This window comes from Anoplopoma fimbria, chromosome 21 (assembly GCF_027596085.1).
Source record: "Anoplopoma fimbria isolate UVic2021 breed Golden Eagle Sablefish chromosome 21, Afim_UVic_2022, whole genome shotgun sequence".
Lineage (NCBI taxonomy): Eukaryota > Metazoa > Chordata > Actinopteri > Perciformes > Anoplopomatidae > Anoplopoma > Anoplopoma fimbria.
The window spans coordinates 11,750,003-11,764,629 of NC_072469.1; the positions used below are offsets into that span (position 1 = coordinate 11,750,003).

The following is a 14,627-nucleotide window of genomic DNA, read 5'->3' on the forward strand; positions in this document are numbered from 1 at the left end:
CCATGATTGGATGGGGAGGAGGGGGGAGAGATAGGTGTGGAAAACAGGAAAATGGGCCAAAGCTTTTTGTTTTCAATTTTTCAAAGAGACAGAAACAGAGAGTGATGAGAAAGGAGTGATGAAGGTGATGGTGAGAAAAGTTCAAACGAGAGCCACGGCCTAGAGCTCCAGCTGGGAGTTCATCATGTCAACTGACCCGCACTAGTGCACGAGACCAGTCAAAGCAAGGCCGCTCGCCCTTAGAGAGAGAGAGAGTCAGACAGGGAAACGAACTGCATCGCATCGACTCGTTGATATTCACAATCTGACTGCTCTGTAGATTCTATTATTGAACTTTTCTGTGGACTCCTGCTCAGTTCTGACATACATAAAGGAATGGAGGCGTAGAGAGCTGAAGAATCCTTAAGAATGGCTCACACATCTATAGTTTCATTGTTTAAACAGCTGGTCACTGCACAGCTTAATTCAGCCCTTAATGTAATGGATGCTGATGCCAGACTGTGAGCTGGTTCTTGAAGCCACTCCCACATGGAAAAGTCCAGTTTGGTGGACGTGAATCCGTAACGAGTGCAGGATGAAGGGCCGCTGTGAGACGTTCACTTGACCTCGCTCTTACTGGATCCTCCCTCTCTCTCTCTCTCTCTTTTCTCTCTCTGTCACGCACATGTTATCACATTGGCACCTGACTTGCTACATTAATCGTGATGACGAAGAGAGAAATGAGCTACGTACATAAACTACTTCTAGAACTCTCAAAAAAGCCTTTTTTAATCTACCATATTCATATTTTCACATAGCGGCTCTAAGACAGGGCGACTCCTGAATGTGTCTGGCAATTTGCACTGCATGAATTAGCCTAGCTGCTAGCTGGCATTAGGACATTAGTTAAATGGACCCAATCCCAGTCTTCACACTCTGAGGAGCACTTCTGAAAGTCCATGAGGATTTAGTTCTGTGCCGCTGTAAAAATGTTGAGTGTTTGATGGCTCTCTAGCAGATATTTTGAGCCCTTTATGAACACTTTCCGTAAGTCCCCATTTCTTCAGACTTTGCCCAAGGGAGTTTATTAATTAATCAATTCATAGCAACGTGACGTTAAACACGGGGTTACCAGTGGAAGCACAGAGACGTTAAAAAGGTAAACAAAGAAGACAACCTGGTGTATTACATTTACTCAGAAACATTAAGGATTAAAGATGGGACATAAAAACACATGAAATCAGAGGAATGAGGCAGAGGTTTTGACAAAAACAAGTAAATACATTATTTGACTAATAACTCTCATCTTCTAAGGAAAGAGCTTGGAAGACGTTCCAATCAGGGAGTAAAACGTATAAAATAAATACCCACCATTGGACATAACATTTTCTGACGTTGTCATGGTAACGTGATATGTTGCAGCGAAGTGCTGTCCCATTCGTATTTACACCATTTCAAGCCCTTACATTCTATCACAGTCAACCATTTACCAGGTGAAGTCAGAAAGTCCCTGAGGTTTAGGGTTTAAGGCCTTAGGGGGGGCACCGGGATCGGGCCTTGGACTTGCATTTGTGCAGCGCTTTGCACTGCATGTCATTCACCCATTCACACACTAAAGTAATTCACACCCATTCATTTACTAATGGCATGGTTTTTGGGATCTTGTCCCAGAACACTTTGTCATGGACGAGGATCGAACCGCCGGTCATTGATTTGACAACCCGTTCACCTCTGAGCCACAGCCACAGTAAGTGAGATAGTTAGTTATTGAGTTACTGACTTACTTTTCCTTTTTTCAGCTCCTCTACACTTAGTTGGATTAAGTCGCTGAGTCTTGTTTAAATGGTCGAGTCTGCAATTCTGGAGAAAGATCATTGATTATAACCCAACACCCAAACAGAAACCCCTCAAGATAAAGGTCCTGATCAGAGGGCGACACTTTTGGGGGTTTGTTGTGCTAGGCAACTATTGAAAGAGTGCTAAGATCGGCATTACACAAACTACGAACTGTACGCTACCTAATAGTTAATGGTACAGTTTAATATTGAAAGCTGTACCAAAACTTGTAAACTAACCCAAATTCTAAAGTAGCCACTTATTGTCCTCCAGGCCTGCTGTTTTCTGTTCCCATCATGGAAACTACGGTTGGTAAAGTCGTACAGTCACCACAAAAGGCCCGCCTCTCAATTCATCCAATTGGACAATGGAAAAGAAAACACTACTTATGTCGGAACGCTTTTTCTCTCTGAGTTGAAGTTTTTTTAAACTTTTTTTTAAACCGTTCAGGGCCCTCCTGTGAAAACGCGAGGCGCTCAGCTACGCATTGAGCAGAACGCCTCATTATCATGGAAATCAATTACTAAAAGCTGCCCAAGGCTGCTTAAAAGTGCTCAGTTTGGTTTTGTTGTCCAGACTTTGTAAAGTCAACGCAGATAAAAAATGATCAAAAACAGTCCGAACATGGACTGAAACACTGAGGTTACGTTTAAAGAGAGATCCTGGTTTGATTAAATTTAGAGAAAATAAGTTTTGTCTCAGTCCAAGCCAGCTTTTGGTTGACTTTAACTAAGTCAACTGTCCAACCTTAACACGGTGCTTTGAGTAACCTAACCTCACCACATAATGTTAGCCATGCTTTAGTAGTTTTCTAGAGGATTTTGTAGGAAAAAAACGACTTAAAACATTTCAGTGAATGTTCTGCAGATCATTCGCTGTGAACATTTTGCAGATACTTTGATCAAAAACGCTTCTTTATTATGTTAAAAATGCTATCCAGGCGACATGAAGTTTCTTTGGAAACATATTAGCTGTTTCTAATAAGTAGTGTCTAGATGTAGTATTTAGGGTCATGATTCCACATAATTCATGTTCAAAGATGGACACATTAGACCCGATGGTGCTGTAGCAACATGTCAGAAGCCTAAAACCTTTGCTGAGCACATCTGGACCCCCTGCTGTGAATACTGAGGTCTGTCTTTTTCTTTCTTCTAACACTAAAAGAAGTCCAACACTTTTTGGATCACTGTATCCAGAAACACACTGAGCGCCAACTTGTTTAGTCAACCAATGCTAAATAAACCGCTCACACTTGATCGTTTAAGTCCCTTATCAAGGGGAAATGCCAAACGCCTGCTGGTTCCAACTTCAGCAATGTGTGGATTTGCTACTTTGTTGTTGTTTTTTTTATATCATTGTTACTTTGTTATCTAACATGTATGGTGTTTTTTTTTCCCATGGTTGTCCGCACCAATAATATATTAACTTCCTGGATTCAGTTTTTAAATCTCTGGTTTTGTGTTTGTTCAGGCAAAGCCAGCAATTTAGAAACATTAATCTGAGCCAAACTGGTCCTTGAACACATCATCAAACATAATTATCTCCTATATCTTCAGCTCTGTTTGTCTGCACACTACAGTGTTTAATAGAGAGTCAGTATTTAGCCTTCTCATCTCCCATTGACCTTAAGAAAGGCCTCCACTCATAGAAGAGGTAAATGGACCATATCTAGTTTTTTATAAAATGTCAAATAACCCAGATATTAATCTTCTCCTACTGAAAACATATCCCGTTTTGCTGCTCGTCGAAGGGCGTGCCCGTTCGGGATTTCGCCGTGGGGAACCCATGCCCACTCGATTGCTCGGCCCCTGACAGTGCTGATGCAGCGCTGTCAAGAGCCGCTCAACATTCGTTGACTCACACGTTGTTGGTTTACAAGAAAGTTCACGTGTTTCTTGGGGCGACGAGACAACTGCACCAATACGCCGACACCTTTTTATTCGAGCCGACAAAAGAGGCGAGCCTAAAAGTATAGACGAGGCAACGTGTTGGATCTGCAGGAGTCTCAGCGCTCTCATTCGTGGGCGTAGACTCTCCAGTCTCATCGTGTTCCAGCGGGGAGCAGAGACCGACTCAAGTGTGACACCTAGTGGTACAATTAAGGTGTACAGGACTGGTGTTCTGCTTTGAACCGTTTTTTACCAGCCCAACTCTAGTAACTAGAAGGACACTTTCGGGCCAATTGCTCCGTCTGTCAAATGATTCCGGATCCGCGCCAGAAATTGAATTCCATGCTTCACCCTTCAACCTAATATCATGAAAATCAGGCCAGTAGTTATTCTATAATCCTGCTGACAAACCTAACCGAAGACGTAACCTCCGGCTCCTTGGTGGAGTTAATAAACCAGAATTATCTTCAATAAAGTTTCATCTTTAAAGTGCTTCATCACTTCCTGAACCAAGACCAGGACCCGTGTGTAGCACAGATTGTTCTGTCACTTGATAAGTAATAATACTTTTGTTAGCATGCATCAGGTCTAACCCTACAGTGTTAAAGACCCTTTATTTTTTCTTCTCACCTTGAAAAGCCCCAAACCCGCTCACTCAACCCTCCTCTTCCTCCCCCTCCCCTCCTGAGGGCTCCTCTGAGATAAAGCCTAATTCAGCATCCCCAGAGGGGACGCCTCGTCTATTCCTGACTGCCCTCCTGTCTTTTTCTGTTCCGTCATGCACCCGTTCTAATTGAGTTTATCCGTCGGAGTTTATCTCAGTTTGGAGGAAATTAAAGCTACTTTGAGGAGGCAGTGGGCACTGTGCTGTTTATTAGAATAATAACAAGCCTGTTTTCTCGCGTGAAGGCCGCAGAGTGCACACTCCCTCAACACTAGCAGCCCTGTTCAAGTGAAGCTCATGATAAGTAGTTTGCCCTGCTATTTCTGCCACCGCCTACAGCAAGTCTTCACACACACAGTCACACACAGATAAGTGATTTATTTCCACTGTGTCTCTAAGAAGCCTGATGTTTCATACAGTCCATAATGGTTTTGGTGAGGTGGTGGACCAGGACCACAGACGGTAGTTTGGGTTTCCTTCTGGTGATCCGGTTCTCCTCCCACAGTCACATACTCTTAATTAAAGACAAACATGTTTGGGTATGCTGTAGCCGGCCTGACCCTGCTCAGGTTGAGCAGAGGGAGTGGGTAGACTCAAGAAAACCTGGCTCATCTACAATGCTTTTTGTGTGTGTGTGTGTGTGTGTGTGTGTGCGTGTGTGTGTGTGTGTGTGTGTGTGTGTGTGTGTGTGTGCGTGTGTGCGTGTGTGCGTGCGCGCAGTGCGGCTGGAGGTGAGATCTTCAACCAGTGCGTGTCAGATGAGGAAGACGAGGCCTTCAGCGAGGAGGACGTGAAGAGGCTCATGAGGCAGATCCTGGAGGGAGTGTCCTTCCTCCACCAGAACAATGTAGTCCACCTGGACCTGAAGGTCAGTGGACAGACAAACAGTGGTTTCTATTTGTTTCTACTCTCGTCTCTCCAGGATGTCTGAACGGAGTCAGTCAAAATGAAACCTAATTCATTCACTCTGACATTAGACCACTGGAACAATCAGGTAGTCTGTCGCCTTCAGTTCAGATCAGGGCTGTCCAGACTGTTCATACCACATGGAGAAAGACATCTATCATCCTGGGCCATAAGCCTGTTTTTGTTTTTTACACTGGACTCAGCAGTAAACATCACTCCTGTTTGGAGCAGGGATGCTAGGCCTGGGACTGAAGAGCTGTTCTCAGGTCTGCTGTAAGTCTCGTTGTGGAGATCCATCACCGAGGTGACTGTCAGTTATCCTGGACCTAAATCTGCCCTGTATGTAGAGCCAAATGTGACATGGTGTTTCAACCCCCTGTGGTGCTGATGGAGACCTCAGAGAGTAATGTCACTCTGCATTTTAATAAGCATCCTCCTGGACTCCATCACCATGAACAGAGAAACACTGTGAGGACAGGTTCATGTCCTCCTTGAACGTAGGGGGGTTTGAAAGAGCAGTGATGTGAACACAGTTATTATCTAACATGATGTCATTAGAAGTCAATGACTGGGCTAAATGTATAATCTACAACTTCCAAACTGTCAACATTTTATTAAAAATTATAATTTAAATTACATTACATTAAATTTGATTTAATAATAATGCAGATGAAATGTTGCTTTGTGAGCCCGGCGCTTAGATATTTATTTTTCCAACTGTCAGCAAGATTTGTAAAAATCCATTCTAAGACATTAGTGGACAAGGAAGTCATCAAAAGCCAGAAGGTATCAGAATGATTCAGATTTCATCCATCAGAAATGAAACAACTAAACTAGGAGAAGAATTACACATAAACCTATACAATTGATATTATCCTGTATGAAACTGGTGAAACAGAGAAGACACTTCCTTACATGAGGGAGGGAGTGTAAGACGACACAGGTCAGACAGATGTAGATGTGTGTTTCCTGTCTTAACACCAACACACCTGCTGTGCTGTGATGTTCTGCAGCCTCAGAACATCCTGCTGACCTGCAGCTCTCCTCTGGGGGACATCAAGATCGTGGACTTTGGTCTGTCCAGGATGGTCAGCAGCCACCAGGAGCTCAGGGAGATCATGGGGACTCCAGAGTACGTCGGTGAGTTGCATCACTTCTACCACCACACTGCACTCATTTTACACGGATTTCATTCAGAATGATTAACTGGTGTGTTTGTGTTCTTGTTTACAGCTCCTGAGATTCTAAATTATGAGCCCATAAGCACAGCAACTGATATGTGGTAAGGAAAGTTCTCTGTTTGAAGGTCACTAGATGAATAACTAGTGGTACTCTGGCCTCTCTTTGTGGGACGTCCAACTCAGGAAATGTCTGACTCATGGGGCCCCCTAGTGGTCGTATCAGTCTTTTTACTGACACTAAGAGTCTGCAGCCAGTGGGATGGAGTGGCATTAGTTTTGCAGGTTATTGCTCATAAACCAAACTATTGGACAATTAAAAAACATGACCTGTGATGGCGCTAAATGAAAACTTAATATATACATTAATAAATCACCAAAAGGAGTACAATTAATCTTGAGTCTGAACCACATTCATCCAATAGTTGTTGAGATATTTCACTTAGAACCACATATCTAAACCTCCTGCTGGCACTAGAGGAGAAGTCAGAGGATCACTGAAGTCAGCAGGGTTCGTCCTCTGGGGACCCTGCATGTCAATACGTCAGAATCCATCAAAGTGTAGGACCTATTTATCCACCAACCAACAGACCATAGAGCCATGCCACTCACATGGCTACAAGTCTGGTGGCAGAAATCACAACTCATATGATACAAGGAGTTTTTTTCTCTAGTTACCACATTTTTTGATTCACCCTGTCATTGAATCTAATGAGTTCTTCTTACAAGTTACAACTAAAAAAAGAAGAAAAACTAATATTTATGGAGCTCTACATAATATCAAGAGAAAGAGGGAGAGGAGGTGGATGGCTTATTAAAATGAGCATATACCAAAAATCATTTTTTTTAAAATACATAGTTCCAACAATATTAGATGTGTAGAGAAATATTGTGTTTCTACATTGAGAATTGTTCAGGAATAATATTCTGTGTGTTTCTTTATCTAAATTTGATGAAAACACATTTTTGTAATTTATTTTATTTTATTTTTGGCACCATTTCAATACTTTTATAAATGATTTTGTTCTTTTGACTTAAATAACATAGGCTGTACAGATTTTAGTGATACTGACATCACAGTAAACCAAATCGTCACTGTAGGAATGGGGGAATATTAGGAGAGTAGGCACATATTCATCTTTGCTTCTCAGCCATAAACTCCAATAATGGAAAAAAAACTAGCAGGCAATTGTAACTCAATAATGTGTGAAATAACCATTTTACTGTATGCTGCTGATTTGGGTGAAGGGTTCACTTTGTAGTGTCCACAATGCTTCATTTATCTAAACGAAGCATTGTGGACGTTGTGTCCTCACCCCGTCTGCACTCTGCCCCGTGTGTAGGAGTGCTGGTGTCCTGGCCTACGTGATGCTGACGGGAATCTCTCCGTTCCTGGGCGAGAACAAGCAGGAGACCTTTCTGAACATCTCCCAGCTCAACGTGAGCTACAGCGAGGAGGAGCTGCAGCAGCCGGACCGCTCCGCCCTGTCCTTCATCCAGACGCTGCTCCGCAAGCATCCACAGTCAGTCCTCACTTCACCTTAACTCTGCTGCTTATTGTGGGGGGGTGGGGGGATCGTAAGGAATTTATCCATACTAGAACTCTTATCCATACTGCTTAACGCTCCGGTTCCTTATCCATACTCGTATTGGTTCTTTTTGATTATATCGTCAGAAATAAGGCAATTAATTAAGCTTTATTATTTTGTATGTAAACAAAGTCTTTCTTAAGCAGCAACACAAGAAGTTCCAAAATCTTTAAAACACATTCTCAGCTAAACAATGAGCTAAGTGATGATCTTCCATTGATGATCCTGTTCTTCTGATCAAACTAACGTTACCTGCAGTGGACGAGGATGGAAAACTGATCTCCAAACAGCAGAAAACTGAGCATTTCTGCAGACTGATGTTCTGCTTGTTGTCCAGAAGTTGTGATAAACTGCTGCTGTTTCCTCCCTTAACTTGTGAGGGTTCTCATCATCTACTGGAGGAAAATGTAGCCTCACTTTGGATCTTTGTGTTCTCTCTGCCATGATGTGTGTCTCACGCTGTACGGAATCGGTGTGTGTGTGTGTGTGTGTGTGTGTGTGTGTGTGTGTGTGTGTGTGTGTGTGTGTGTCAGAGTAATGCACAAAGAGACAGAGAGAGGACGTTTGAGATGAGCACATCTCACTCTGGAACTTCTAAAGTACCGATAGCAGACCGCATCAATACTCCGGGTTTTACTCATTTAGAACCAGTTCTCGTTGACAATCTGGTTTTGGGGGCACATCCGCACCGATGACGTAGTTATGTCCCTCGATAGCACTGGAAAGGTGAAACAGAACAGGGTGAAACAAAACAGGATTATTCATGTGTTTAAACCAGAACAGACGCAGAATGTCAGATATCCAGCTGTATTCATGTGTGTGTGTGTGTGTGTGTGTGTCAGGGACCGGGCCACAGCTGAGCAGTGTCTCCAACACCCATGGCTTCAGTTCTTAGAGCCTCAGGAATCCCAGACAGCGGAGGAGATCCTCCCAGTGGAGGACCAGGAGGCGTCCAGCTCCCCCATTAGCTCCACCAGTAGCCCTGAACCTCCCACAACCACAGCTAAGGAGGAGGAGGAGGGGGGCCTGGTGACGGAGGAGCTGGTAGTGGTGGCCGCCTACACGCTGGGTCAGTGCCGCCAGTCCTCCTCAGAGAAGGAGGCCCTGGCTGCCGAGCAGAAGGACATCTCCAAACGCTTCAAGTTCGAGGAGCCTTTCAGTGCGCTGCAGGAGGTCCCCGGAGAGTTCATCTACTGATGAAACGTTAGTGTTGTCACGGTAACGCAAAGAAACCCTCTGATTATACAAATTCCCCTCATATATTATATGTGTATAATCACATCCTTATTTAAGAAGTTGGATTTCAAGTGCTTTTTTTATACCGACCCTCTCACATTTTTCTCCCATAATGCAACACTTTTCTTGACATCCTCCCACTCCACCTTCTGAAACAGCTGCAGTATATTTATGTCTCTTGTGTTTGATTTGGTTTGCCGTTGAATTTATTTTTCTCTCTCTCAACATCTGGCCAAATCTGAGCAGCGTGACAATTAGATATTTCCAGAAGCTTCAGTTTGTTATAACGAACTTCAACATTTTAGACCAACTCTCAACAAACAAAGAGGGAGACGTCCACGTAGGAAAGGCAGAGAGGAACAGGCTGAATCTAAATGTCCACCTTCTGGACCAGGCCTTTAAATCTGTTAGGGTGCATCAGAGACTTTAGATCCAGCATGAGTCCATGATGTGACCTCTCCAAGTCTCTTAATGATCAGAAGTCACACATTGTGTTCAATGTAAAGCCTCAAAACACAAATAGATGTAAATATAAAGAAATCTAAACATTGATTGAGACTGAAAGTTCATTTTTTGTTCTGATGACAGCAGTTGACAAAACAATCTTCCTGCAAGGTTCATTTGGTATTTCTTCAGGAGCTCTCGATCACATCACTGGAGCTCCTTTAGCAGATGGAGTTTGCCCAGCTTTCATGGAAAGAACGAGAAGTGGGAGAGGACAAAGGACTTTGAAAGGTTGAACTTCAACTTCATGATAACCAAGTTGTGTTTTGGTAAAGTCTCCAGTGAGCAGGCGTCAGAAGTCTTCCCATGACTCTGATTATTGGCTGGTTCAGTGTGCCGGTCTGCTAATGCAGGGTAGTTTGAACATTTGGGTTCAAAAACCAGACCAGAATGCAGCCAGAAGTCAGACTGATCAACAAGTCCAGGTCCAGTTTCAGTGTTCTTCCTCAGACACTCACAGACAGCTGGTGGTTGAGGGTGAATATCTGAGCTCTCCACACTCCTGGAAGTCTTTAGTAAGGTGTGTACTTATGGTCTGTCCTAATCAGAGCCTCACTGATACTGCACACTGAGGCCCGTAGTAGTCTAATATTGTTACATTACAAAAACATAAATAATTTAAATAAATATTCCTTGAATGTGGTTGTTACAGACAAAATGTCCTGAGCATTTCTGTACTGACATTTCTTATCTCTTACTGGCCAACATGCTATACTTAATTCCCAACAATATATGCTGTGTGTATGTGTCTCTGAACATTGGGATTCTTAGTCTCTATGGCTTCACATTACAATCGTAGGAAGTACTAATCAGAGTAGTATCTGATTATACCATGGTCACTTGCCAGCAAAAGAGAATCCACTTCAAAATGTGTGCTTGTTTATTTATTATTTTGATTCTTGCTCTTTTGTTTAACATTTCACAAAATATAGACCATGTACCTAAGAATGCATGCCTTTAAATTACAAGTTAACATCTAGCTAAATAGAAATAAGTACATTTCACAAGGCTGGGCTAAAATACTCAAGTTAAATAAAAGAAAAACCGTCAGGGAGGTTCTTTGTGGAACTATTACACCATAGAAGGGTTCTCTGGAGAACCTTTCATATATAGTTCAGGGCATAAACCTTTAAGTTGGGTTCTTGGTAGGACCCTCTGGAAGGGTTCTAGTTAAAATCTTTCCTAAAGGTTCTACTAGGAACCAAAAAATGGTTTTGGACAAAGTGAAGAACTTTGAATAATTCTAGTGAGCATCTTTAGTTCTAAGAGCTCTGGGAAATAAAAAATCAAGATACACAGAGTAGTCATTAAAAGTTGAAGTGTCCTGGCAACAGTTTTTTTTTATATTTATTAATCGTGCCAACGGGACAAATTGGCAACATATATATCCATTGTTTGTCTCACAGAAGTGTGTGACATCACCTGTTTCTACCTGTGTTAACAAACAGCACAGACCAATCACGTTGTGCAGAACTGACATATTAAAAACGTACACTATAGTGTTCAACAATACAGAGTCTCCACAGTCTGAACCAAGACAGCAAACTTTATTTATCCTTTCAACCTCGACAAAGGCAGCGCTGACCAGAGCCTCTTCTCCTGTTCTTACCTTTCACAATAAAAGCCCTAGACGTATACAATGTAGCTGTTTACTAGAGGGAACTCAGTTCACTCAGAATATTTCACTTAAAGAAAATGTAGTATATAGCTTACAGTAGTTTAGACTGTAGGAGACTTTAATTCAGACAGAATGTCAGCAGGATCCTGGTAGTTGGTCCTCTGACTTTGTAAAACTTTTATGGGAAAAGTGTTACAACCATCACGATTTTGCCATGCTGCTTGTATAAATAGTTTCGATGCCAAACAGTCCCAATACGTATACAGCATACACGTACAGGTGTGTAAAGGCCTTTGGTTGCCATGGTATCAGATACTGAGAACACTGACCGCGCTGATGTATCAGTCAGGCTGTAGTTCTAGCGCAGCACTCTGTCTCACAGGGGACATCAGTCCATCTGGTTTCAATGCTCTTTATGACATCATTGAACCATCATGTTGATCACGGGCCGAAAAGCATTCTGGGAAAAGAGACCTCACTGACTAATGTAGAAACAGCTTAGTCAGGTTTAGGGATTCCAATGTTACATATCCAGTCATCATATATGTGCATGAGAACTGCTGACTAAAGGGGGTTGGCCTGCAGTTAGGAGTGTTTGTCCTCAAATAAACAGCTAGAAAAAGTCACTTTTCTTACTTTTTTCACGATTTTGAATTCAGAAGCCAAATGTTTGTTGATTTCTGTCCGTTTTTCTGTCTGTTCTGCTCTTTTAACAGAATGAGCTCTTGCTAACTTGTTTTTCATCTCATTTTGTTTTGGTGCCATGCTTGGAGCAAATATTTGATGATTTTTAGCTCTTGTGTTGTTTTGTTTTTTATTGCAGGTGTTTCTCTGTAATATTGCAGATATCTCTGAGACATAATCTTTGAGTTTTCTAATTCTGTGTACATGATGCAAATCATTTATTTTTCTGTTTTATGAGGTTTATTCAACAGTACTGTTCAAAGAGCCATTTCACATGTTCCTCTTCTATGAATGACTGACCCTCCCATGGTTCACTTCTCATTTGAACCTGTACATGTAGACAACAAGCACTCTAGACTTAAACATGGTCTTGACTGTAAATTTATGTTTATGAAACAATAAGCTCTGTTGCCATGGGAACAGATTTGTACATGAATGTCTCGTAATGTAAATAAACATTTCAGAAGTGTGTTGCGAGTTTGTGATCATTTGGGATCAGAGTAAAGAAAGGAGACGTGTGTTTTAGTATCGACCAGTGGCTTAAGGTAGAAACAGCGGGCCGTACTGCATGCTAGTTACTAGTTATGAAGCACACACAAACTATTAGGTGTATGATATATATTTGACCAACAAAGTGTTGGATTTTACAGTGGAATAAGTAAGTTAGGCTGTTGTATTGGGAACAAATGGCCTAAAGAGAAAGCTGTCAGGACTAGCTGCCAAATATATCAATTCATCTCAAATATTCAGATAGAGACTTGAAATTCAAAAACATCAATATACATACTACCCAGAAGTCATCATTTAACATCTGCATATGACAAAAATACCAAAGAAAATAAGTAACACTTCAATTAATTTAAATGTTATTATATGGTTTATTTCTGGTCTTTCTTGTGGGTAAAAATAAGCATTATATCTAGTTTTAAATTGCAACTAACTTTCTTACTAACAGACCCTGACAGTCCAGAAGTCTCTAATGTGCAGCATTACCTCCAGCCACCACTAGATGGAAGCAGCAGTGTTTCTATTAGAGGTCATGTGGCGGATGGGATTAAAATTCAGAGTTGGAATGGATTTTCTTTCGAGTTGCAAATTCATTTTAACAATCAAATACTGCTGGTTTTGGCATTTTAACACATGTATAGTTAGTTTTGGAGAAGTGAATATTTCTGTTAATGATGCCCCATAAAGAAATGGGTAATAACATACAGCAAAGTAAATAAAATAGATGTAAGTAACTGGGTAATGTCAAATGTCAATTCAAACTAATCAAGGGAATCAACAACTGTAAAAACATCACAATAGGACAATTCAGTGAAAATAGTTTAACATAATAATATATACCGTTTATATATGGAGCGTTTAACAAAGATTTTCAGATTTTTACATATCAATATCATATTCACATTCAAGCCTATACAGCTCCCTCAAGGCTACACACTGCTCCTTAAATAATAAATATAGATTTCATAACTCATCATTTCACCATGCTAAGTGGATTTAGCTTTTAATCCAGGTGCACATATATGCAAAAACCACTGCTGACTGTTTATTGATGTAGTTTGTAGCCTCTATAGGAAGGATTTTACCTGAGAATACCTCCAATTATTGGTTTTGTTTAAATATGAAACAACCTTTGTTGGTTGGTCAACCAATTCATCTCAGTTTCCCCTGTTTGAATCCAAGAGAACTGCTACATTTAGTCACTTTAAAATAGATGCACTTCTTTGATACACAGTACACTTTTTGGTACAGTGGCAGTGTGTTTTTTGTCCTGTCATGGACAAAGGTGACTGTTGGTAGGAGACATTGAGACAAACAGCAGCCTGAGACACTTTGATCACTCAAACACCCCCACTACCTCCTCCCTCTGAGCTTTTGCAGTGCTACTATGTACTCCTACTTTGTTTCTCAGATACAACAGTTATTATTCACACGACCACAAGAGGTCACTCGTCAGAAGAACAGGAACCTCTGGAGTCTGCAGTGGGGCTAGTGGCTCTATGAGACTGTCCTCATACAGCGGTGCTTTAGGCTAGCTGTATGCTAACTTCAGCATGCTCATAATAAAATGCTGTTTCTTCTGAGGAAGCAGCCCCATGCCCCCCAAATAAAAACCAAGACTTGTGACAGTATATTCTGATCATGCATACATACTCCTTTTTATATAACCTTTACTTAAAATTCGATTCAATTAGAGTTGACAATGCTCTGTTGACATGTATGGATGTTTTCTCACTCTGTGACAACATGAGGCCTGGCCTTAACATATTCAATGTGAATGCAATACCAGTGGTTGTCCACTAGATGTCCACATTTCTCTGTATCCAGCACTTTGAAGCAACCAACTATTCAGAACACTTCTCTTTGGTTATGTGCTTTAGGAAGCTGTGTTTCCTCCATCAGTACTGGTTAGTTATACAACAGTGAGGGAACTGTTGACCTTTAAGCAGAGCATGAATGAATGGGAGTCACTGCGTTTTTTTCTTCTCTCTTGTTTACTATTACCTGATAGTTTAAAGCTTCATTAATACCGCCTGC

The 14,627-nt window shown here is 41.5% G+C and overlaps 1 protein-coding gene across 1 annotated transcript in view; it reads left to right on the forward strand.

The window, feature by feature from the left end:
* The window catches only part of stk17a (serine/threonine kinase 17a), a 31,460-nt gene extending 21,670 nt beyond the window's left edge, over window positions 1-9,790 (forward strand). The window contains exons 3-7 of the mRNA XM_054623397.1: window positions 5,089-5,236; window positions 6,288-6,414; window positions 6,508-6,556; window positions 7,796-7,975; window positions 8,884-9,790. Coding sequence (XP_054479372.1) covers window positions 5,089-5,236; window positions 6,288-6,414; window positions 6,508-6,556; window positions 7,796-7,975; window positions 8,884-9,238 — 859 coding nt within the window. The 3' untranslated portion in view covers window positions 9,239-9,790. The remainder of the gene's footprint in view (window positions 1-5,088; window positions 5,237-6,287; window positions 6,415-6,507; window positions 6,557-7,795; window positions 7,976-8,883) is intronic.
* Window positions 9,791-14,627: the final 4,837 nt, after the last annotated feature.